This window comes from Botryllus schlosseri, chromosome 6 (assembly GCF_051294905.1).
Source record: "Botryllus schlosseri isolate E-star chromosome 6, Bs_hap1, whole genome shotgun sequence".
Lineage (NCBI taxonomy): Eukaryota > Metazoa > Chordata > Ascidiacea > Stolidobranchia > Styelidae > Botryllus > Botryllus schlosseri.
This window is the reverse complement of record NC_137241.1, coordinates 9,283,712-9,308,680: the sequence shown is the minus strand read 5'-3', so window position 1 is coordinate 9,308,680 and position 24,969 is coordinate 9,283,712. Positions and strand designations below refer to the sequence as shown.

At 41.1% G+C, this 24,969-nt stretch overlaps 2 protein-coding genes across 2 annotated transcripts; both read left to right on the top strand.

The window, feature by feature from the left end:
* The first annotated feature begins 361 nt into the window (after positions 1-361).
* LOC145441798 (uncharacterized) lies at positions 362-2,623 on the top strand. Its single transcript, XM_080319737.1, has 3 exons — positions 362-790; positions 1,186-1,251; positions 2,386-2,623. Exons 1-3 carry the CDS (start codon positions 704-706, stop codon positions 2,611-2,613), a joined length of 381 nt encoding a protein of 126 aa, XP_080175863.1. The 5' UTR covers positions 362-703; the 3' UTR covers positions 2,614-2,623.
* A 145-nt stretch (positions 2,624-2,768) lies between these two features.
* LOC145440124 (uncharacterized) lies at positions 2,769-12,045 on the top strand. Its single transcript, XM_080317712.1, has 8 exons — positions 2,769-3,477; positions 3,549-3,709; positions 4,593-4,718; positions 4,798-4,879; positions 5,975-6,078; positions 6,138-6,338; positions 11,065-11,302; positions 11,653-12,045. Exons 1-8 carry the CDS (start codon positions 3,371-3,373, stop codon positions 11,792-11,794), a joined length of 1,161 nt encoding a protein of 386 aa, XP_080173838.1. The 5' UTR covers positions 2,769-3,370; the 3' UTR covers positions 11,795-12,045.
* Positions 12,046-24,969: the final 12,924 nt, after the last annotated feature.

The window sequence follows — 24,969 nt, the reverse complement described above, 5'->3', positions numbered from 1 at the left end:
ATGTATTTGCGAATCTTAATTCATGGAAATCGGCATACCCAATCTAAATGATGAACCTAACCCTGGTTTTCCACAGTCTGAATGATGTCTTCAACCAAGTTTGATGTTAGTGAGTGACATATTTAGTTTTGCTGATAGTGTCCAACTGTCCATTTCAATGTTTTAAAAAGGGAGATTGGACGCACAAAGGGCAATGGAGACTATAAGACAGAAATTGTGACCTCACATAAAATATTTTTTCATGTTATTCGTTTAATCCATTTCGTTGAACAATCTGTATTAACTGAATATTTCACTAAAGGAAAAAATTTAAACATTTAATGTAGAATATGGAACTGTAACGCTTAACAGGGTCCAGAGAAAACGCTCTCGCCTAGCCACTTCTCCTGCTGCTGTTATTGTTAACATATTTTTGTATCTTTATCAAGTACTTTACGTGTATGTGTGTGTGTGTGTGAGGGGTCAGTGCCTCACCAGTCATGAACCTCACCGCACGTCACTGGCTCCTTCATGTGAGGGTATTTCACGAATAAACGCCTGACCGACTATCTCTGTTGAGTTGAAAGGTTGCTAGCGGGCATTATAGTTGTTAGCTAAGGCGCGCCCGAAGTTTTACGGTGTTCTAGTCAAATCCGGCGACTCTCTTTCATTTAGATATTTATTTTATTTCATTTTGGACCAAAGATCAAGTGACTGGTCGACTATGACGAAGAATTTACATATTCTACTGTGCTTATTACTTCTGTCCGTCTATGCATTCGAATATACTTGCAGCGCCGCGATAAAGCCGGTAAGTTATGGCTTATGTTCAGGACAGGAATATGTACAATTGTACATTGTACATCCAATACACATTGCAGATGTACAAATGAGTTTGACCGTGTGTGAGCGGATGTATGAGCGGAAGCTGCACAATAATGATGAGCATATTGCTGGCTTCTGCTCAAGAGTTGAGGTTGACTAAAGGCCGTTTTCGTGGAAATGAGAATTAGTCGATTTCCCGTTCCCTTTACACCAATATTACCAACAGCTTGATAGCGGGCAGGCAGGCGAATTCCGCCGGTTGAGTACTTATGTACCTTGAATTTCCGCTGTAATTTATGATGGCGATCAACCCAAACAATATGAACAATATGTGACTCACTGAAGAAGTCAGACCTTCATTAACGAGAGACCTTTCAACAGGATATTGTGACGTCAACAGATATAGAAACACCCCTCGTAGGAGATGAAAATGAAAATTCAACTGCAGTAAGTATATGCATTAAGTTTTGATGAATTTGGCGCTGCATCTCTAAAGTCGTAATCACCTACTTTGTTGATGATTTTTCAATAACGTGGCATTCGACAATCGACACATATAGTCATTTACATCCGGCCCATGTATGTTTATTGTTTATTCTTTAATCTATTTCTAACGGCTCAGCCCAGCGCGGTCAGTATTCCTTCTGTAGCTAGGCTCTTTGTGTGTAGCTGTCATCATAGATCATGTGGTGATGAGGAGCCTATATGAAGTCTGAACAGTGAACAGTGACCCTGCATATCGAATATCGACATCCATCGGGAATTGTAGCCCATCTGTGCTGAATCGATGGAATATCATATTTGGTCGCACAATGCGACAAAACAATAATTTGAGGATTAGTGACGGTTTTTCAAGGCTGTATCTACTGCTGAGTGCCGATGCTGACACATGTCTCTTCATTTCCATTGGTCGGATATTATTGTGCTACCTTTTCGTATTTTTCAGTCAGTCTGCCGCCTCTTTTTAAACTTCAATTTTATTAGGCCTACGATCTCTAGGCTTAGCTTGGCATTTGACTATTGGGCTTTACCATGTCGTAGCTATATTTTCATTGTATCACAATCCTGCGTTGTTAATTAACTGGTCGGAACTACAATCTCATTTGATACGGGCGTTTTCGTTTTACGCAGTGATGTTGCAAGCGCCGATCAGTGAGTTGGTGTCAACCCTGGCCGTCTGCCTCAGATTCAATATATCGCTGGGAAATGTTATCGACTGTTGGCAAAGGCAGTTCAGGTTTCGTCACCGCGCTGACGTAACCGAAATCGACAATCCTAATTCGAATTAAATAGATATACGGCGCCGGGCAGCTGCCTATATACCCACGTATTTCAACCGGTTACCAACCTTATCAGCGTGTTTATTATTTCGCGTATTTATTCAAGGCAAAGATATGCGCGTTCCTGTCAATCGTGAATTGAAAGTTTCTCGTTAACCCGTGGTGTAAAACCCATATCCGATATAGCAGCGTCTTAATTCGTGAATATGTGGCGGTACATTCGGAAATGACGTTGTGATATATATATGCTATAAATAGATTGTTCAAAGTTTCAACGCTGATTATTCATTATCTACCGCAGGAAATAGACGAAATGACAGCATATTTAATGAAGTACGCTGCATTTCAAGTTCCCCTACCGGGCCAGGAGATCTCGGACGACGGTCACGCAGCAGGAGTTGTCAAAGTTCATCTCACCAGACAACCACAGTTCATGGAGAGAATTTTAAATTTACAAAGAGATTTTGGTCTTGAAATGACAGGTACCGTGGCCTTTTTTGTTCCATATCCTGACTATGGACTAATATAACACCGCAAATGCTTGAGCGTCATATTAAGCGACGACACTAATCCTGTACGGAAATCGATTGGGAAAGTATCGGCTAGCAGCACAGACACACACGCTATCATTATGGGTAGGAGCTAAGCAGACATCCCTATGTTATCAGATATATATTATCGCATGAAAAAGAGAAGGAAATAAAAATTTCCGAAAAGCTAAATTCATCCCTCAATTTGCGCGACGCTACCTGATAACACGCAATGTATCAAGGCTACAATAGAGTCACAGTGAAGACGGCAGTTCACGGAATGGATGCATGAATTTATCACTGCGATTATATTTAAAGAGCTTCTTGGATGTACAGAACTTCAATATACAATTGAATAGTATATTCATATTGAAATGAACCCGAACATTTTACATCAGCCCAAGCTTTGTCTACAAAAGGAGTTCGTGTACCATCGTAAAATAGTACATTGAACGCTCTCATATTTGAGATCTCATTTCATGCTAGTGACGTCATGTTTTGTGATACGATTGTTGTTAAATAACGTTCTTTACAATTCTCTACTAGTTGCTGACGATTGCCCTTGACGAGTGTCAGCCAAAAATATTCGGGTTCATTTCAATATGAACATACTATTCAATTGCGATTATATTGACCACAACCCATAGTTATGCACAACGTATTGTCATAGATAGGCTGACAGGCTCTCTGTTTTAACACATAGGAATACTAAACTCCACGCTGGTGCAAAAGTCCAAGTCAACTGACCGTTGCGGAATGAGCGACCCACCGCGGGATCCCAATGCCCCAGGAGAATACCGTCTCGTCCGCAAGTGGACGAGCAAGTACAATAAGGATGCTGACCAACACCACTTGACATATTCGTAAGTTTGACTAAGTTCGAATCCATCATCCCAGAAGACAGGGAGAGCCTCTGACTCACTTCTGGTTTTAGATTTCAGCGGAATAACTTCCCGACAAAAATCTCTAGTGCGAAGGTCAAGCAGGGAGTTCTGAGCGCAATGTGTATGTGGGAGCGGAACTCAAACGTGCGGTTCGTCAAAAATAACGGTGATAATAACACAGAGGCTGATATCACCATTGGATTTGGGAAAGGTACGATGTTCTGTACAATTGCAACGATCCTACGGGTGATTAATCAATCAATCAATCATGTTTAATAATATTTTCATCGTTTTAAAACATCACAAGACTGCTATACAATGAAAAGATAGGAAGGTGTCGAAACAACTTGGAGTAGCCATTAAGATCAGACACCCACCTTAGCCTAGGCGAAGTAAATAAGAGGCATGCACACCGAATGAAAAGTAATGCAGAGAATATAAGACGCAAACGAAAAAAATGGGGTGGCATGATGCCGATCCGTGATGTCGAAAAACTCACAATTCGCTTATAGCATATCAGGCACGGGTGGACGAGTAATTAAAATTATATTCGCTACATTTATTTGACAAGTGATAAGATAGGTCATTCGGAATAGGCGCTCTTATATACTTGACATTGCGAACATAGCCGAGAGTATGCAATGAATCCATAGGACGAGCTATTCATGTGGGTAAACCGGATTTCGCTCTTACGTTGTCGCAACCTTGACAACCCGCATTTTTTTTAATTCTTTATGTGACCGAAGTTAGGCAAGCGACTTATGTTGACTCGGTGACTCGTCTCGTAGTCATGGTCAAGTCTTGAAATAACCATTGTTGCACCGCTCGAAGTAGTATGTTTGAGGTTCACGTATGATTGTACGTAAGTACGGTGCATTATTAGCTTTGGTTAAAACGACAACAAGACTTGGATCAAGTTACATGAATTTTCAAATATGCAACCGTTGAATATATATTATCATTCGTTCACGGTGACAGCAAGGTCCGCTTGCATTTTGTTGGATTTTGTTATGTAATAACGATAGGACAGCGCAAGTTTGTCTATTAGAGTTCTGCTCGTGATTCGATATCTTAAAGAATTCTTGTATGTTCAGGACATCACGGGGATAGCTGGCCTTTCGATGGCCCAGGAAATACCCTCGCCCATGCATTTTACCCTGAAAATGGAAGGCTACACTTCGATGAAGAAGAACCATGGTTTCTTGCAGTCAGTGATATCAGTAAGTGTAGGCCTGTACTTGGAACGTATGCATTTTGAAATATTCATTTTAATGCTTATCATACATTTAATTATTGCAGACGTTTACGACAAACGGGACATATTCACCGTAGCTGCACACGAACTTGGCCATAATCTTGGACTGAACCATTCGACTCAAACGTGAGTCATCTCATCATAATGGTATATAGTTTCCAGTCGATAGTCTAAATAGGTCGACACTACAATGCCTGGTCAGATATCCAAAAATAGAAAATATATATACGTTGGCATGCATATAATATGTTTCACTAGAAATTAATTGTGAACCTTTACGTCGCTTTGTTGTTCGTAGAGTCCATGCGTTTGAGTTTGCTGATAAAACAAATTATGTTTAACGTCTGCAGGTTTTGATGAATTAGCTAATCATCCAAGCCTATGGGCTAGGTTTGCATTTAAAACCAATGGTTGTTTAAAACATGTTTTAAATAGTGTTTTAAACAAAGGCCTACTTAAAAAACAAAATTGTGTTTTTCAAGTTGTAAAATCATGCCATAGTTGTGTAAATACTTTCCAAAAAACATGTTGTTTGAGCCTACGGAAAATTACCTCCCGATATAGCCGACGTATACGATATAGGATGGTTGAAACCCTCAAAATGTCGGTGCAACAGGTATAGTAAATAGATATTCCGTCAAAGAAGCTATATTTACCCTATTTTCAATTGTAAATGTCAATCCACTGTGACGTCATAGCTTAAAATAACAAAAAAAAATAAAAATAAAAATTTTTAAGAAGGGACTTTTTTAGACATGGTTGTTTTAAATTGATTTATGTTTCAAATGCCACCCAACCTATGGCACTCATATTGCACTATGTATAAACATCAGAAGCTTGAGAGTTTATGTCTTTCCTCTGAAGGTCAAGGAAGAAGTGTTGCGTCATTTAAATTGGCCTGTGACAACTATTGGCAGTGGGTTGCTGATGCAAGCCTAAACTGCTATACATGTGTGCGTGATTCCCACGATTCGTCCATTTGGAAAAGATTGGTCGATGCACTTGTGCTAAACGCATTTGGCAGCAAACCACTCGGCCTAAATGCCTCGTCATCTACCGGAATGAACATTAACCGAACGCAGTACACGGATTCCTAACAAGCAAGGCGACAATACGCAAAAGATTACAACATAGGCTACCTATGTGCAATGTGCATATACTGATCGACCACAAAACTCGCCAGACACCGAAATGTTCTTAACGCGTGTTTCCATTCTATAGAGCTCTCATGGCACCATTTTACAACTTTTCCGGTGCCTACGAACGCTACAAATTACCAGATGACGACAAACACGGAATGGAAAGCATGTACGGAAGACACAGTGGTGCGAAAATGGATTCACCTCTAACGTAACTGTTTCGTAATGTACGAATTCTTGCGAAGGATCGGATCCTCTCCGTGAAAGTTATGGGAATGCATGCAAGGAGCTAAAGGCTCAATTTGGTGTCACGGCAGGCTTCGGTGGCACTTCCACTAGAACCACCATCAGGAGACCAAGAACTACTACTACTACTACAACAACAAAGGAAACAACAACAAAAAGAACAGCAAGTTCCACAGTTCACCCGAGCACGAGGCCGTTTGGTAACATAATTAGTAGGGCTGGGCACAATGATTCGAGTATTCGAATCTGAATCGAGTATTAATTTTAATGATTCGCGTCGAGTAGTAAAAGACGATATTTTCGAGTACGGTACTCAAATTATGCGCTCCGCGCCACTGAAAGTTAATTTATCGACGGAAATTGTAGTTTCGATACTATCTTCCACAATGGAAGCCTTGCAACCTTGATTGGCCGTATCGCAGCATTCGAAACATATAGTAAAGCTACGAACGTTATTGGGAATAACACATTTTCGAAGTCATGATCATCTCACAACATTGTCACAAAGTGCAATGATATCGATATGGTCGAAAAATACCAAAGTATTTTTAATGTGCTGGATAACAGGCATTGCATTCTTTGTGGGGGCATAGAAGGTGCATATTTGAAATTTGATATAAAAATTATGTTATGACGTCATAATAAGTGATACTCGAATACTCAACTCGAAGCATAACACGTGATTCAGAATCGAATCACTCAGGTACTCGATTTTGCCCAGCCCCAATAATTAGCAGTAAATTCGAAAAGCGTATCGTTTGCAATCCTCATATTTCTACTCTTCAGATGATGACATATGCAAAGACGATCATATTTTGGGTAAATATTGCGAGAATTGGAAAACAATTGGTTATTGCACCGACGTCAATCAGGAGGGAAGTATGAGGAGGAGATGCAGAAAGACGTGTGGACTATGCCAAGGTACTAGAAACACGGGACCGATCGCGCCATACCAGAAGCAATGTGCTACGGTTCCATTCAAATACAGAATGTCATGATATTAAAATAAAACTTAGGGAGGGATAAGCGTTACCATGCAATGAGGGTATCTCTTCCTTGATAGGCGACTTCTGGTTACTAAAAACTCACGATATATTAACCTAATAATTTCTAATTTGTATGGATGTGCTATGTTCGTCACAGTTATCGTTTCTAAATTGCTGGAGATTTCCATATCATAATCATAATTGTAATCGCAAATGGCAACAATTGTTTTGAACCCCTTGCCTGCGAGAAATCGAACGTTATTAAGGGCTACCGCATGGCCTACCTGGTCTCAAATGTATAAATATATATTCTCGTGACTATTAATTCTTTACTTTGACAGTAACGCGGAATGATGTATGCAGCATCAGTAGATTCAACGATTTCCGGAACACCTACGACGGGATAGGCCGTCTGCAATTTTACGCCTTTAAAGTAAGATTCAATATCCACTCTTTATTGTTAACCTACGATACTTGAATTCCACGTAATTCTCCAAAATAGGGCTATCCGCTTGACAAGTGGCATGGGCTGATATGACTGCCTTTCTCCAAGATATAAATCCCTAGGGTAGGGGTGTCAGACATACGGCCCATGGGCCGCATCCGGCCTGACAGACGATTTCATCCGGCCTGATAAGCAATTCTGAGTTAATTGGAATTATCCTATAATATCCGGCTCATTTGTAGCAAATGATAAGATATATTTTGCAGGAAATACATCCATAAAATATTCCCTCAAGAAAGCAAATATCGAGCATGTTCATGTTCATTGTTCATAGGCCAAATTACAACCACCGGACTACGGTGTTGTGGTTTCACTCTAGTTGCCACTCAAATCAGTGACATTTACGCCCCATTTCGAGAAGGCAACAACTGCACACTGAGTCCAGAGTTTTATGGAAAGATGGAATGAGAAGTAGCTATTCACAGAAACGAAGGCGCCAATGCGGAACCGTTACCGGTATATGCAGTTTACCTGAAAATATATTTGTTACACAAATATATAATTCAAACATCTATGGTCGCACTGCTGAGTCACTTCCGAACCAACAGGTCCCCAGACGTAAGGGAAACCCGACTGGCGATTTAATAATAATGAATCAAACTCCAGCGTCCGCGTTTACAATTAAATATATTGTATTCCTCACGACGCGTAAGTAGGGCTAACGCCAGATTACGACTAAAGCAAAGGATGCAAAGAAATATGCCAACTTATATCATCAGCTCGACAGCTTTATCGGTTGTTAACTGTATTCAACCGGATATTCATCGTTTTTTTTGCCATCGATCGCGAATATTAGTGTTGCGACTTGCTAAAATAAAACCCCTACGACCCGTGTAAATATGCTTAAAATCAAGTATTCAAGTGAAAAGCAAGGGCATAACATTTTGGAATAATTTGACTGATCCGGCCCGCGAGCGATTCGAAGGCTGGCATCCGGCCCATGACGCAATTTGGGTTTGACACCCTTACCCTAGGGGTATTGAAAGTACGCGACCTCCACATGCACTTATGAAATTGCCAAGACCATGTACCGGTATCATGATGATAATGGTGAATTGCCCGAAAAAAACAAAAGCAGGCGAACGAAAACTTTCGAGACGATTCCCGGACACCCACGCGTCACCAGCCGCTGTCTTGCGCATGACATACTGGTATTTGATTTTCGACAGTAAGTACAGCTTGGCACGATAGCACATGATTAGATCTGACTCAAACGTTTGGCTTTCGTTAACAGCTGCGGGAAACGTCGACCAATATGTGAACGGAGGCCCGAGCATTGCTTTTCTTCATAAATACTCAACCCCAGAGTTGTTTTTGGATTATCCATTCAAAACTGTTGATTCTGCAGTCACAGAGCGGGTCAATTATAGAGAAATAATTACTCTATTCAAGGGCGACAGAATGTACCAGTACGAAGTAAGCTATCTAAGGTATTTACCATAACACATCATCACTCCCCTTTTCATGAATAAAAATAATAATAACACAGCGAAATCAATAATACTGGGCAACAATTTTTAACGAAAAATTTGTTGCCTGAGATTTTTCACTTGATTTAGGCTAATTTTGGTATGCTGATTCAAAAAATGCTGTTGGTTTTCTCCATCACCTCAAGGTTAGCCTACGACATATTCGCGAATTTAGCCGTATTAATTTCCCATACCATATAGAAATCCCCACCTTCATCAATCGGATTATTAGGAAAAAAGGTACTGGTATCGATCTAGGATGATGCTTCCACCAATTTTTGGTTAAGTATGCAATCATCCGAGGATATTTCAGACACATATTTGATGCACGCTGCAGGATATGGCAAGAAAAATAGATTTACTATCAGTTATATATCCAATGCCTCATTAAGCTTATCCAATGTAACTTGAAACTCCAATACGCTCGCTAATTTGGATCAAGATGTAGATCTTAGGGATGGCCAGCCTAATGATGATAATTTTGAAATCGAAGATGATTCAGAACGTAGAATAGTCCACAATCTAAATGATCCGACATAGGCTTTGGAAGTTGGAAGAGGAATATGCGGAACTTTTAGCATCCTGGCTAATTGAGAAAAGATTACTTGGCAGGAGAACGAAGATACCTCACTTTCGATCATGAGAAACGGCGTTTTCATCGTAGGGCTACTTTCTGTAGATTTGTGTATTGCTGTGATACTGGCATTGGCATGATGCTGTTATCATGACTTGCTTGAGGATATAGGAATACCGAGTTACAACCCGCGTGAATGGCAAATGTCGATTGGTAGCTCAAAAAGGATCCTAAAGTGTGACATTCTCCTAAATAACAACGTCTTAGGTGCAGTAACAATTGCTCACTCAGTTAGTCTTCGTGAATAATACATAAAAATTGAATCCCAGCAATACCACAAGCACGATTGGGATTAGATCATGTCTGTCAGCTTTGAAATATGGTGTATCTTAGTGGTCTGATAATAAGAATGCACATGTAACCCTGATACCCATGTGCCACAGCCGATAGAGTTATTAACGTAGATCGTGACCCGGAAACTCGCACTTTATTTGTCCTGCAGAGGCAATATCGGTTTGAATCAACCAAATAAAGCAGTGCAAATGTTTATTTGCAGTCGATTGATTCACTTTCGACTGATTGTGGTTTTTGAAACGTTTTATACAATAAACACAAAATATTAAAGGTAGTACCTTTACCTTAGGTTAATGAGACAATGAAGTGGGTGGCTCTCCCGAAAACTTGACGTGATAGAGAAAAACGAAATAAATTTTTGAATTCAGCGCTCAAAAGTTAGTCGGAATCAATTGTCATATCAAAGTCAACAAAAATCGTGTTTACCAGTGTAATCATTGATTTGATGGATAGTAAGCAACGTGGGCCCGTGTAGCGTTGGAAAGAATTTGCCTGTGGTTACGCTTTCATATAACTTAGTAGTTAAAACTGAAAAAGCACCTATACTGCTCGTTATACAGATTATATACATTATTAGGATCCTGACTTTTGCAATGACAACGTCGCTTCTGTAACATAGTTGTGCTCACCCGCAACAATTACTAGCACTTGATCTATTTTCTGGAGAGGCCCACGAAAGTCCACCTGGAGTGCGAAATCTGGATAATATAAATCACTTCTCCTCCGGAGGTTGATGGGGCCAAACCGTGCATGAGTTATTGCTGCACTCCGGTTATGAGTCGGGGAAATATCGTTAAAATAATTTTGTGACGATTTCGCTGCCGTATAACGTGAAAATGAACTGTATCAAGGTTAGAAAACTATTGAATAAAACTTATACCAACCTGCGTTAAGATCTTCTAGGAACCTTGAGGTTGCTTGTTAGCGGCAAGTCTTGAAGCAATTTTTCAAAAATAAGCCCGTTGTATTTAAAGCACGATCCTTGCAAAATGCGAGGCATCCACAATACACATATTACAACGTAGAGTCATACATAACGTTCGCTTATACTACAGGAAACAGCTTCTGCGGTGAGCGATTTCAACCAGAATGATCGTGTGACTTTCCAAGTTATCACAGGACGGTTCGGACTGAAGATCTCGGAATGGCAAGGCGTCGAAGCATGTGATGTCGATTCTGTCTTTATGTACAGAATGGTGCCCTATTTTCTAAAAGGCAATATCTTCTGGCCTGCAAATGCAACAGAAGATCAGGTCGGCCGTGATATTCGTCACCAGTAAGTTATCAAATTGATACTTGAAGATGTGGTGGTTCTATTGATAGCGAGCAGTGCAGTTATAATAGCAATTTTCTGGTCACGCAATGCAGCAGCCTGCCATAGGTACTGTGTTGTTAAGTCATCAAGTCTGGCGCAGCCTTTGTGACTTGAACGCACAGCAATCAACTCTTCGAATATATTTAATGACTTACATTTGGCAGTTCTGCTACATACGGCAACTTTCCATGCCTTTTATATGGGCGCCAATAGACTATTATTAGAATAGCATAAACAACATCCTTTTGTTCATGTTTTTGATAAAATATTGGACGGTGTTGCATCATTTTTTCGGTGATATTGTATTTCAGTTTCTTCGGATGTCCGGGTACTCAGAACGAAGTCTACGGAGTACCGAGAGGATGCGGTGGAAGTTCTGCCTCTTCGATTCGCATCTCGTTAATCTATCCGTTAGTGTTCTTCCTTTTATCAATATTTCTTTCACGTACTTGAAACTCAATTATCGACGAAGCTCGATATTCGTCGTTCAATTTGTGCATTTTTACATTCCCACCAAGTTCTATGATTTAATATCATATACATTTTACCAGTGATCATCAGCATAAAAGTAGCAGCAGGCTCTGCTTCGTTTTTGTATCAAACTGCGTGTTATTTACGAATGATTGTAGGTGCGCAGTATTTTGTAACTTCTTGCCGACTGTATCGCAGACCTTTCTGCGTTAAGTCGTCTCATCCAGTAGATGATGACAGGGCTTCGGAGCAGCCGTAAATTTACATTGCTCCAGCTCCGGCTCCAGAGCTTTATTCTATCATACATTAGCTCCGGCTCCAGCTCCAGAGCCGCATTATTTTCACTGCTTCGGCTCCAGCTCCGGCCCCGGCTCTGAAAACTATCGAAGGTGTCTGTCTATATCAGGAGTGGGCAAACCCCGGCCTGCGGGCCATATGTGGCGCGCGAGAAGGTTTTGAGTAGCCCGCGAGTTAATTTCCCACTATATTATCAAAATTCTGCTATATTATCGAAATTGAATTGCTCAGATTGTGGACTTGCAAGGCCAACCAAAAATATGATTAGTCTGGCCGCGACACTTGGGATGTTGATGAATAAAATATCAGTTTCGACGCATTGGCAGATCAAGGGTCCAGTCACATTTCTAGTAAATCGTCGTATACATTACAATTGTTTATTAATAAACTAAAATAGTAGTAAAATTTTTCTTCACGCTTCGCGTGTTTAATTGTGACACGATTTCTTTCTTTGTAGCCTAACCCCTCCTGAAAATGAAAAAAAACGACGGATTTAGCCGATTGAGTCTAATATATTCTATTCGTAATTACGAGCGAAAGTATTTTCGCGTTTGCGCTCGCAGAAAGATCGTCGGCGATGAAATGTAGGCACAAAAGGATTGTTGTATATTAGCGGAAATCTTCGATATCGATGTGTCCAGATGCCGAATAGTCCTGTCGTTGCAAACTGAGCCCAGCGAGCGGTATACAGTCGACCCACAATATACCCAAGTAATAATAATATTAACTTTGAAAATTTTACGCGGCTAGTGGGCAGCGCACTCGTTCGTCAATTTCATGAGGCTGTTTAACCGAAAAGATTAGCCACCCCTGGTCTATATAGATTACTAATTTTTCCAGCAGGTTAGTTATCTATAGTGATCTAGAGTCTGTCAGCCGTCAGTAACATCGGATGCAGCAACCAAGACCTAGGTACAACCGTAACGGCTTGTGACGACATAATGAATACTTGTCAATTGTCGATAACATCATTGTTGCACTTGAACGCACTTTACTCCGTGCCGTTGCTGTGTTCAGCATTAAAATTCTGATGCGGCGTTTCAACACTGGCACTGTACTCGTTAACATTAAGCCACACAGCTCAATTCAATTTTTAAACTTGTGATTATTATTCAACTGTAACTGTAGTAAGAGCAATATGGGCGGATTTAACGACGTGATCAATAGAAATTCGCTTTGTACCAAATGGCCAATGGATTGACGTTCGATATTGGTGCACTCGTTACCAGTCCAACCGGTGTCGATCAAGTTTATCTGAATAGTACAGTGGTTCTTAACCTTTTTTCCTCCAGCGCCCCTTTCAAAAATCATTGTGCTCCAGCGCCACCCCCCCCTCCGCACCAACTTCATAATGTAAAGGAATGTAATAAAAACAATGAGTAAGAGGGAGGGCCGTAACAGCACTTCGTCAACCCCTAAAAACGATTGCCTTGCGTACCCATAGCGTGATAAACCGAACTTCTGAGGGCTTCGCCCCCACGAACCCCCTATCGTGATTTCGATGATCAGCAAAGTTTGTGTGGCCTGGTCGCCCTAGGTACCAAAATTTTCTATAATGCATGAATGAATAGGTGGTAATTACACATATAAATCACGATAAACTGAGTGAGCTGTTGTATAGGAAGATAAAGGGCACGTAATTAATAATTAAACATATTCGGGCGTGCCCGCAGGTACAATTATTCGTTACCAGGGCCGTAAAAGCACTTCATCAGCCCCCCCCCCCCCAAACAAAAATCGTTGGCCCTGGGCCACCATCGGGTGATAAACCAAGCTTCCGGGAGACTTTACTCCCAGACCCCAATTAGGCTGTCCTCTATTTGCTGAAAGCCTGTTAGGTATCTACATTGGGTGTCCATTTACTGAGGCAGTGATTTTCGCCTAGTCGCGCGAAGCGCGAAAGATTTCACTAATTAATGATTGAAGTGGTCAATATCATCGGGAATTGCATGCAAATTGAGATTAATTTTTATCCTCTCTCTGCTCACGTAAACACATTTACCGGTAGAGCTGAGTGAGGTGCAATGTTCCCTCTAAGCTGCGCACGTGAGTAGTGCTGACACGGCCTCTGCGCACGTTGCGCACGTTGCGCACAACAAATCCGAAGCTATTACCTTTTTTTAGTCGATACGTGCTGTTGTCCAGGGGTCAGCGCAGTGAGTTGTTGAGTGTGCGCAGACTCATCAAAACTTAAAGCGAACATTGTGAGGTTTCTTGGAAACTGTAGGGCCCGTTACTAATAATAAACATATTCGGGCGGGCGAACCAGTTGGTATGACTTCGTTGCATGATGTTATTTCGTGACCCCCTGTCTGCAATATCAAAAAATATAGAATCGCTCAACGGGGATGTCGCCCAACAGGAATATCCCTGTCGCCCAATCGTACTAAACTAAAAGACGCACACGATTTCAGATTGGTATTTCTTCACTGACATATAATTTTTCCCTGCCAGATGGAATACGTCTTCTGGAGTTCAGATTGCCAAGACAGGAACATTCGGTGTCAGTCATTTAGGCGCCCATGGACAAATAAACCTATATGTATTTTGAAGGCTATATGTAACGAAGTTTTCGGTGTTAATTTGCTCTGTATACTCATTAAGGATATGTCCTATCACCACATCATCTACTGCGAAGCCATTTTTCTCTAGCGCCCCCCATACCGCCCCCTGAGCCCAGCGCCCCCCATATCGCCCCCTGAGCGTTTCCGCCCCCCTTCAAAATCGCCAGCGCCCCCTGGGGGGCGCTGGGGGCAAGTTTGAGAACCACTGGAATAGTATGACCATTGCACATTTACATGTCACAGTGCACATAATCCGGGAATACTAGAGTATCAACCAGACATCAAGAATGAATTAGCAAAACAGATAATTACAAATTGGAAATAGTGTATCAAATCAGTAATTTGTCTCCAACATAAAATACCATGGGGTTTTGGGTTACTCCTATGCCATCCCCTATTTACGCTCGAAAATCCTTACTGGAGTGCAGTGGCGGCTCGTGACAATATCGGGTGGTGGGGCAAGGGCTGCAAGCTACTTTTTATTAAGATGACGTCACAATGGCGTTTTCCAACGTAAACAAGTAACTTAATGATGGTACGGTAACATGAATTTGCCGGCAACAGTGATTTTAACATATGTGCCACGAGAGGTCCGCCGGTGAGCTGTGACTTTAAGTGTGGTAACTGCGTAAACGGCGTACGGAACAAAGATTCAACACGGTTCATGTTCGCACTTGACCTGGAAATGACTATAACTCGAGAGATAACGTAGGCCTAACTGGAAAAGTCAACGAGTTCGGACAGATACGCAATTGTTATCTCATAGATTGGGCCTGTCATATTGAATCCAAAACATCATTCTGAAGAACTAAGAATAGCAGCCTCGGAAATTCGGTCTCCGTACAGCATAGGAGATTTTGGCCTTGAAACTGGAGACTGTAACACGACACATACGTTTTTATTACTGTCTATAGGTCTGCTGCGAAATCGCCTTTGGAAAATATATTACAGAATAAATACGTGGACGAAAGCTTTAAACTCAGTACACTGTTACATGACATCATCGAGCAATGGTCTCATGGCCCTTTCCGGTATGGTACACTGTCAAAATAGTGATCAGCTGTTAGCCTCCATCGAAAACGTAATAGCTATCGCGCTTGACAGCAGGGGGTTGTGAGCAAATGGCTTGAAGGCCACAATTTCACGGTGAAATTGACATTGGAGAATATAATATCAAAGTAAATATTTGAATGCAAACTGAGAATTATATCATCATCTCAGTCAACGTTACCGCAGATACACCTGCTTTTGCGTGAAATCCGCAATGCGTTGTATGCTAAAGTGTCAGATCGGAGCACATCTCTACCATACTCGAACTTGATAACGAAATTACTGCCCTAATCACCGAGTGCCAACCTTGAGACTTGGCACAGCGTTCGATACTAAAACCAAGACATACCGTGCAAAAGCTTATGACGGATCTAGGTAAGGAGCATCGTTAAAATCAATAGATACCAATACCGGCTTTGCGTATATTCTGTTAGCGATAAATGACGAGTAAGCTCTCACTCAAATTAGGAAACGAAATTACTACTAACACAGTTCAGTGACAAACTTGAAACTTGGTACAGCGTTCGATACTAACATTAAGACTTACCGTGCCAAATTTCATAACCGATCTCAGTATTGAACATCGTCAAAATCAATGGATACCAATACCGGCTTTTGAGTAAAATCTGTTTGCGATACGTGACGGATCAGCACACACTCAACTTCGGAAACGGAATTACTACCCTAAACTTTAAGTAGAAACCCTGAAACTTGGGGCAGTGTTAAATACCACCATCACGACGTGACATACCAAATTTCAAGAGTTTTCATGGTGTGAAACACCATCAAAATCGACCTATACCAGCAAAGGTCGACTAAACGCATATTACGGTAATCGAGTTCAGATATAGATACGATTGTTACATCACACCTTAGGGGCGACCAGCATATTTGCCCCGGTTGCTCGGCCATTTTACGAATAGGAGAGAGTAAATCACCGTTTCTTTATTGTGCGCGGCTTTGAGAGAATAGACAGTGAAAGCTTGTTACGAGCGCTACCGGGGCATGCCCCGGCTAGGCATTCGCAAAGCGAAAACACGGAAGAGAATTCGATTTTCCCAGAGACTTCGCTATAAATGGGCATTTACTAGCGAAAGGACAAGAAGAATACGACTTCCGCTGTGATTTCGGTATATATAGATTGGTGTGCGTCTATAAATGGTAAAGAATTGTTATTGAACAGAATATTAGGTGGCGCAATGCCCCAGTTGCCCTATAGGACGAGCCGCCACTGCTGGAGTGAATGACGATGATGCGCAGTAATGATCGAATCCAGAACGCATAATTGCATACTCAATAACACTGTCCAATTTCGCGGCCCGATTAAAGAACCGTCACAAAAGAACGAGTATTTGCTCATCTGATTCATAGCAACGATAAGATGGAATTTCTCCGCTCGTTCTCGTCATATCGACATGTGCAACGAAATCACGTTTTTACCCTATCTCCCATTTCGCGTAATACATAGTGATCATTATTTTCGGACCGTATGCAATTGGACAACAAGGTTGTGCTGATGATGAAATTGCCGGTATGCCGAATACCCACAATATTCACAGACATATTTCGCATACCGAGGTTCGGCACTCATGTATGAAAATTGACATATGACTGCTCTGCTGTTAAATCCCCAGGAACATGGTTAGTCGGAAAGGTAGCGCCGAAGAGGAAATATTCTTAATTTCGCGAAGGCCTGCTGTTGAATTATGTGAACTCAGCATATATGGTTGTTGCATATGTAATAAAATCTTATGAAATACGTCGGAGCCGGAGCTACTCCTCAAATATCTGGCTCCGGGCTCCGGCTCCGGCTCCAAAGCCCTGGAGGACAAGCAGTCACTGCATTGTATCTTCTAATCGGGATTAATTATGATCAGGGTTGCCATACCATCCTTATTTCTACGATTTGTCCTTATTTTTATGGGCCACGTCTTAGAAAACTCGAATGTCCTTATTTCTAAGAAATGTCCTTCTTTTCGACTTGCGTCCTTAATTTGTCTTATTTTCAACACCTACAGAACTTCGATCGTTTTCCTCTGGTATCTGTGTTGCATAATATTTTAAAATTCTGCCTTCGCGTCACACGATTTGACTTCCTAGTGGTGAGATAGCTAGAGTAGTGAGTAGTATAGAAGTTTCGGATGTACCAAGCTGTCGCAGCGGACGTCATTTTAGCCGTAAACAGCAACACCTGGTTTCTGCTGTTTGGTTTATACAGCAGAATATAAGCTGTTGGGAAGGCAGCATTTATAGGTACTGAAAAAGGGCGCAGTGCAGTCGACACTTGGGTAGTAAAGTAGTAAAGCAATAAATCATTGATAAATTTATCTAAATTATATCGCACATATAGTTTCAGCTACTAATAAGGATGAATCTGATTAATTAAATTGATCAGGCGTCAAAACGTTTTCGTGACGATTGTGAGAAATAATTCAAAGGTATCAAAGGAAGCTTAGAGGGCGAGTGTTTCGTACATTGCAATATCTGCAATTGTGACACTAATCTGGGGGCCATAGGAAAGACCGCTATTTCAACCCACATAACCCAGAACACAAGAGTGTCATAATGATGGATTCGAACCAGTCGATGAATAATTTTCTCACAAGTCGATCAGCACCAACGACCACAGACCATAAGGGGCAGCTGCTGCTGAGGGTTCCTTATCTGCATGAGCTTGGGCATTCCACACCGTCAAACACCAGCAATCATTCCTTTACTACGATTGCAAAAGGAATATTCCCCGATTCCAACATGCATCAAGACTACAAGCATTTTTACAGGAGTTCATGCTCCATGCGCTCAAAAATTGATTTGTCCAAACTTGGTGTACAACCCTTTTCCATCTTGGTTGACGCGTCTAATCAGAACGAAGTGAAGAAGTTTGGGTAATCACCCTATGAGAGGCCCCATACCAACGGTTTTATTGGGGGGGGGCTGACAGAGTGCTGTTTCGGCCGGGAGTAAAGGCAAGTCAAGACCTCAGCTGTCATGACGAGATCCATGAAGCACTTTATAATAACACGAAGTTGCTGGAGAAGGTTGTTTTTTGCTAAAAGTATGGAATGTGATATGCCACGGCTCGTTTAAATACCAAGTATGCACGAAAACACTTTTTAATGCTAATCTAATTTTTCGACTGTCCTTGTCGTTGGGTCCATGTCAATGGCAACCCTGATTATGATGCTTTATTAGTGCAATTCGCCAACCGTGAAAGATTTCTCGAAATATTATCTTCCAACCATAACACCCATCGGGACGATACAAATAGGTTTAACTTTTAGGGATAGTGTGAACCCCAAAACGAATCTGGTTCGCTTGAACACGAACTGTCTTCAAACGTTTTCGGGCCTATTATGACGTCGTAACACATCAAATTGCTAATCGCAATAACTACGTTTGCGTATAGGGTATAAATGTATGCAATACTCAGGGATATCAAGACCGCCTGGTATTACTTGTGGGACATAGTATGTCCATGTGACGTTTAAAACGTATGCCTAGTTTTAAGTCTTAAATATCGATGGGGAGTCTTGAGTCTGGAATATTGGTAGAATTTATTCGCTATGAAAACTTTCTACTGCCTCGAAATATCAATAAGGTATATGATATTAATAGCGTTTGATGTCGATATTTTGTTCTGTAATCAGACCATCAAATTTAGATATATGGTTCGAAAATCTTCGTCAATAGTATGTTTGACCGTCTGAAGGTCACATTTGTGTAATAATTTACGTTGTCTCAGTTACAGTACCATTTTGTTACCATACCATTTTGATTAATACTACATGAATTGTAATACCAGGCGATTTATTTTATCTTCATTTTGTCAATATATGTTAAAGCTTGCGTGTCGTTTGAATTCGTCGTACCATGGGTTCTCAAACTGTAGGCCACGGGATCGTTTTGGTGTGGGCCACTGAGCTATTTAGAAAATTGTAGAATTAGTGAAAGTTTAGTTATGTATGTTGTGTTATTCGCTCAAAAATATATTCCTATTATTGAATTATACGAAGGCTACATAAAGCTTTTCATCCGACCACGTTTATAAACTTTACGTCAGTATAACGCTGTGCTACCTAACATAGGCGATGGGCATAGTTACCACAAAAGACGTAATATTTTATCAAAGGAATGCAAATATATATAAAAACAAATCATGATCATCAATTTCATTTTATTCTCCACTGTGAGCTGTGCGCGATACTCAGCGACTAAGGAATCGATATTGGTTCTAGAACAGGGTTGTAACCAAGTCCCATAGTTCCGAGTCACGAGTCAATCTTACTTTGTTGGTTTTGACTAGAGTCAAGTCGAGTCATATTCAATTCATCACCGAGTCGAGTCCGAGTCCAAGTCATCGTTTTCAGGGTCAAGTCCGGGTCATAGTATTATGACTCGAGTCCGAGTCCAAGTCACAGTATTGGAGTCATGTTCAACCCATGTTTTCAATCCCGCTTGCGTCATATTGAATTCCCCGCTTGCCAAAAATGCATCTTTGTCTGTATCAGAGTCTCGGCACGTGTTTATTCAGGCAGATTACGGACAGTTCCTGGCCTCATTTACTGATGCTACAAATTGACGGGACAGGCCGCCAATATGATAAGTTTACTAATCTTAGAACTTAAAATCAAATATCTGTCTTGTCAGTCTGATACATCACTAATACAAGCATTCAGTTTTTATTACGAGCACATCGACGACAGCTCACAAATAGCTGATAGAAAACCAACGAATTCAAGTCTACATACTATTTGATAGAGAACCTACGAATTCACGTCTACATGCCAGTTGATAATTGAGCTAAATTTTCACGAAAGCTTGAGGGGGTACGCGGGGTCCGTAGCGGTCCAAAAGGGGTCCGCGAATAGTTTGAGAACCACTGCCCCGCATAATGTCCCATAGTTGCGCTCCCAGAGTTATATAGAGTACTTTTGTAAAAGTAATTGTGCCTAATTTGTTATACCGTCCACACATTCTAGTCCAGCGGTTTTCAACCTTTTTGGACATGCCCCCCCCCCTTGGCGTTGGTCAAAAATTTGCGCCCCCTGCCCCCTGCATTTATCGTTATGTCAAAAAGAGCACGTCATCTAATACAGTGGTGGGCAACCTTTTAATTAATCACTGCATTTCGATTATTCATGTAGCCTATAAGGCCGCATTCCAGGGCCCGTAATGAACTAACTGGACGCAAAATACCTATGTTAATCTGTCCAGTGTCCATATCCATTCCCGGTGAACTCCGGACTATTCTACTTTTCACAACGGCCTATTGTACGCATCGAAATCGCGAATGGCAATGCTACTAATAGTAGCTGGGATTGCATATTGTCGCGCCGAGCGCGAAAATTTTTAAGATTCACGAATGAATTCCGTTTTTAATCGTAGCAGTATCCAGGGGTGGTCAGTAACGAAATACTTCAAAGTAGATTTTGGCTACTCACACTACTTTTTAAGTAGTTGTGATTTTAGACCACTTCTACTTCTACTTGACAGTTTTCAGTTTTGTAGGGAGAAATAAGCGTAGAATACCTACTTACTTACTTACTTGTGAACCACCACTCCTACTTCTACTTGAGTAGAAATACCGGCGCTTCTGCCACTTGATTAGCAGCGACGGTGACTACTTTGGCCACCTCTGGCAGTACCACATATTACTATCAAATATTTATCCTTTCTCAGCCCATGTGATCAGATTCACCGGTAGAGTTTATGGAGGAAGTGCTTTCGAAAATTTAGTGCAAGTTTTAAATGATAATGCATCGTCTGGTGGGCCAATGTTATTAGTCACTTTGTTGCATGCTGTTATTTCTTGAATCCCCATCAGGATTATCGAATGGATCGGTAGTGAGAATAGTCGAAATATATTGAAATCACTAAAATGTACCATAAACAAATTTCTTTCGCGAGAGCACACAATTCCGATTCCGGCTTAGATTGAGAAGAACGCTACTATATTAAAATCGAAAAATGACGTCATGTAGAATTCGTAATTTCAGTTGGCATGCCAACGGCCGCCAATACATACTAATTGAATTAGATGTCGACGGTAGCACAAATTACATTCTACGGCCGCAGGTTGCCCATCCCTGATCTAATAGTATAGGCCTACATATGGTCTATACACCAAGTTTGAATCCGCATTCCAGTTGTTGAGTCTTTAAAATTTCTGACAAATTTACCCAAACTTGTTTGAAAATAGCAAAAAACATTGAACAGGATATTAATTAGTTCAAGGTAGGTTGCACTGAGGCTAATCCTAATACTGGTAGCGACTACAGAGAGCACGGCATTGTTCTGTACTGCCATGCTAAATTTGATCAGGCGTAAGATATCCTTCTTGATGTTATATGGTAATTGTACCATAAAAAATGAATCCGCGCGATTGGGTTGTTGTCTACTGTACAATTTGCGGTCACCCGTCAGCTCTGCAGAGACCAATGGCAGGCCGAGCTCACTGCAGAGGAGAGATGGCACCACTACCGGATGTTGCGACCATCTATAGCAACAGAGGCGCCAGATTCCAGCCGAAATCGCCTATTTGAAAAAATCCTGTTTCGCCTCCAAACCGGTCACTGTCGCCTGGCGGCACACCTATTCAAAATAGGTTGCGCCGACTCCCCCCTTTGTAATGTGTGTTACGTCCCCGACACGGTTGACCACATACACTTGCATTGCGAAAAATATGACTTTCACCGAACATTTCTTGCCGACTCATGTACTACGCTCAATGTACCGTTTACTTTAACCAATTTACTTACTATGCCGCAATTATTTACGCCGGTCGCCGAGTTTATTATTTCATGTAACTTGTACATATAGTTTGAAAGTTGATATAGTTTGAAATTTAACCCTATGTCCCAAAGCACGAAAACTAGATCCTTGATTACATATTTTGTCCGTGGTGCACGAGGCCGGAAACGGCGACACGCGCCACTTAAAACTCCTCATTAATAATAATAATAATAATGTACAATTTGTTTTTGAGATAATACCTGGCGCAAGTCTATCCGAGTCTATCCGAGTCCTCGTCGAAATGATTGGCAAAGCGACGGAGATATCGATTATGCGCGGTTTTTATAGCATTTCATGGCTCCATACAGTTGATACATTAGACAACGTTTAAAATTTCATCATGTAATCAGCATCGTGGCATATGGACTGAGTCGTTACCATGCCCATTAATTTATTGCTTTACGGAAATGTAGGGTTGGAATCAGCAATATGTCGTTACGTGACGACCCAGGTTCACGTTCGCGTTTACACAGAACGTTTCAAAAAGGTTTGCGTTCACACGAACTTGAACCTTTCAGAGGTTCACGCCATCCCATAGCTTAAAAAGCAGTGAATTAGAGAAATAAAACATCAATTTTCAACTTGATTTAGAAGTTGGAACGTAGCTTCCTACATTATGTCGTAATAGAGAGCGTCCATGTTTGGTGTTCGTACATATGGTGCAAGACTGCTGTACGAAACTCTACAAATCGTTTCAGACTTGAGTCATGACTCATGTGTGAAAACTACTTAGACTTCGAAACCAACTTCGTTAGATTCCGACAGCGATATTGCGAAGCTAATATCAGCTAACATCTAAAAGACACCATTGTCGCAATTGAATTTAGGTTTTATTTTCATTTTCGAAGGTTCGCCGTCTGCAACATTTGTATTGAAGTTTTACCGGTCCGCGAGACTAGTATAAGCATTGATTGGTGGAGTACACCTCAAATCTCCGACAATCGCTGCCTGTCCAATATCGTATTGGAAATTATATTACGGTGAATCGCATCGTCACGAAGCAACACGTTATCGACGGCGCTTAGTGCGTATTACGTTGACAAAGGCATTCGGTTCGTAGTGCATTGCACATGAACTGACGTACGATATACAGCTTGAAACTTAATTTGTCTAATTATAATGAATTTTGAAGACAAGTAGTATTACGAATTGTATCGTAGGCGTACTGTGCCGATACCACGGTCACGATTACGCTCATTTGTCATTTTACATATAGTAGGGTTACCATACGTCCTCTTTTAAGAGGATTTGTCCTCTTTTTTGACTTTTTTGAAAGTGTCTTCGGAGGACGCCCTTTTGTCCTCTTTTTGAGATTTTGTCCTCTTTTTTAAAAATTTAGGTCACATTTAGAGCAAACTGCGAGTGATATGCCGTAAATTAGCACAGAAGTGACGCTCCGGCGGATATTTCGGATTGAAAAACGGTAATCTGAGCTCTGCGCGAAAAGTTGACCTCTTTTTTAGTCAACCAACTAGCAATATGGAGAGGAAAACGGTATTTTGAGATCTGAGCGGAAAGTTGGCCTTTTTTTAGTCAACCGATCACAAAGTGGGAAAAATTCACCGATTTTTGAGAATTTTTCTCCGGTTTTGCAAGTCTCAAATTTCAGTAAATGTGTCCTCTTTTTAGATTTCCAAAATATGGTAAGCCTAGCATATAGTAGCAGTTCATTCTGATGTACTTCCTAGGCCTTTGGCACCGTATTCGCCAGAATTTCGAGATTATTTTCTCTGTTTGCACATATTTTGGAGCACGAACGTTTTCAACGCCAAACGCTAAAGCAGCTTGAGAATTAAAAATGTTAGATCGGAATACCACACCGTCGTCGCTACTGTTAAAACCGGTCTTCCTGTGGACATGAACATCTGATGTCGTGGAGTTCGATTTTCAATAGATTTCGCTCTTTATAGAATATCTAGCCAGGTGGATAAGGGTCACACCATTAAAATGATGTGTAGAAGAGGTGTTGACAAGGGTTTGAGGCTATTGGAAACAGTCAGTAGTAGTAATATAGTAATCACAGAAAGTGCAGCGTCGGTGCGATGGAAATAAACTATGCATTTCACTATCCAGCAATAACTGTTGTATTATGATTAGATTAGCGAGACCAGGCATGGTAAATTGATCAGTCTGATGGGTGTAATAATAATAATACAGCTGAGGATAGGAATCAAATAGCCTGATTAGGGATATACGCATTGCTATTCATCCATGACGTTTTCTTGGACATGTATAGTGTATATGTACAGTACACGTGCATATGCGCAAATGCACATGTATTGTGCAATGTGCATGTATGAAGACCGAAGAGCTGTCACATACCGAGGTATATCTTACGTCGTAGAAATGTTATGCATTTTCAGTTCAATTGTCCACGTTAATCCTCAAGGACAGGTGTGGAAAACTACGTTCCACGGGCGCATGCGGCTCACAACAACATTCTTTGCGGTCCGC

What these genes read in the sequence shown, in the direction of transcription:
- LOC145441798 (XM_080319737.1), top strand. Translation starts at nt 704, where the DNA reads ATGACGAAGAATTTACATATTCTACTGTGCTTATTACTTCTGTCCGTC. An exon ending in GCAGCGCCGCGATAAAGCCG is followed by an intron (nt 791 to 1,185) that starts GTAAGTTATGGC and finishes ACCTTTCAACAG; the next exon opens with GATATTGTGACGTCAACAGA. An exon ending in AAAATGAAAATTCAACTGCA is followed by an intron (nt 1,252 to 2,385) that starts GTAAGTATATGC and finishes TATCTACCGCAG; the next exon opens with GAAATAGACGAAATGACAGC.
- LOC145440124 (XM_080317712.1), top strand. Translation starts at nt 3,371, where the DNA reads ATGAGCGACCCACCGCGGGATCCCAATGCCCCAGGAGAATACCGTCTC. An exon ending in TCTTGCAGTCAGTGATATCA is followed by an intron (nt 4,719 to 4,797) that starts GTAAGTGTAGGC and finishes TAATTATTGCAG; the next exon opens with ACGTTTACGACAAACGGGAC. An exon ending in GGCCGTGATATTCGTCACCA is followed by an intron (nt 11,303 to 11,652) that starts GTAAGTTATCAA and finishes ATTGTATTTCAG; the next exon opens with TTTCTTCGGATGTCCGGGTA.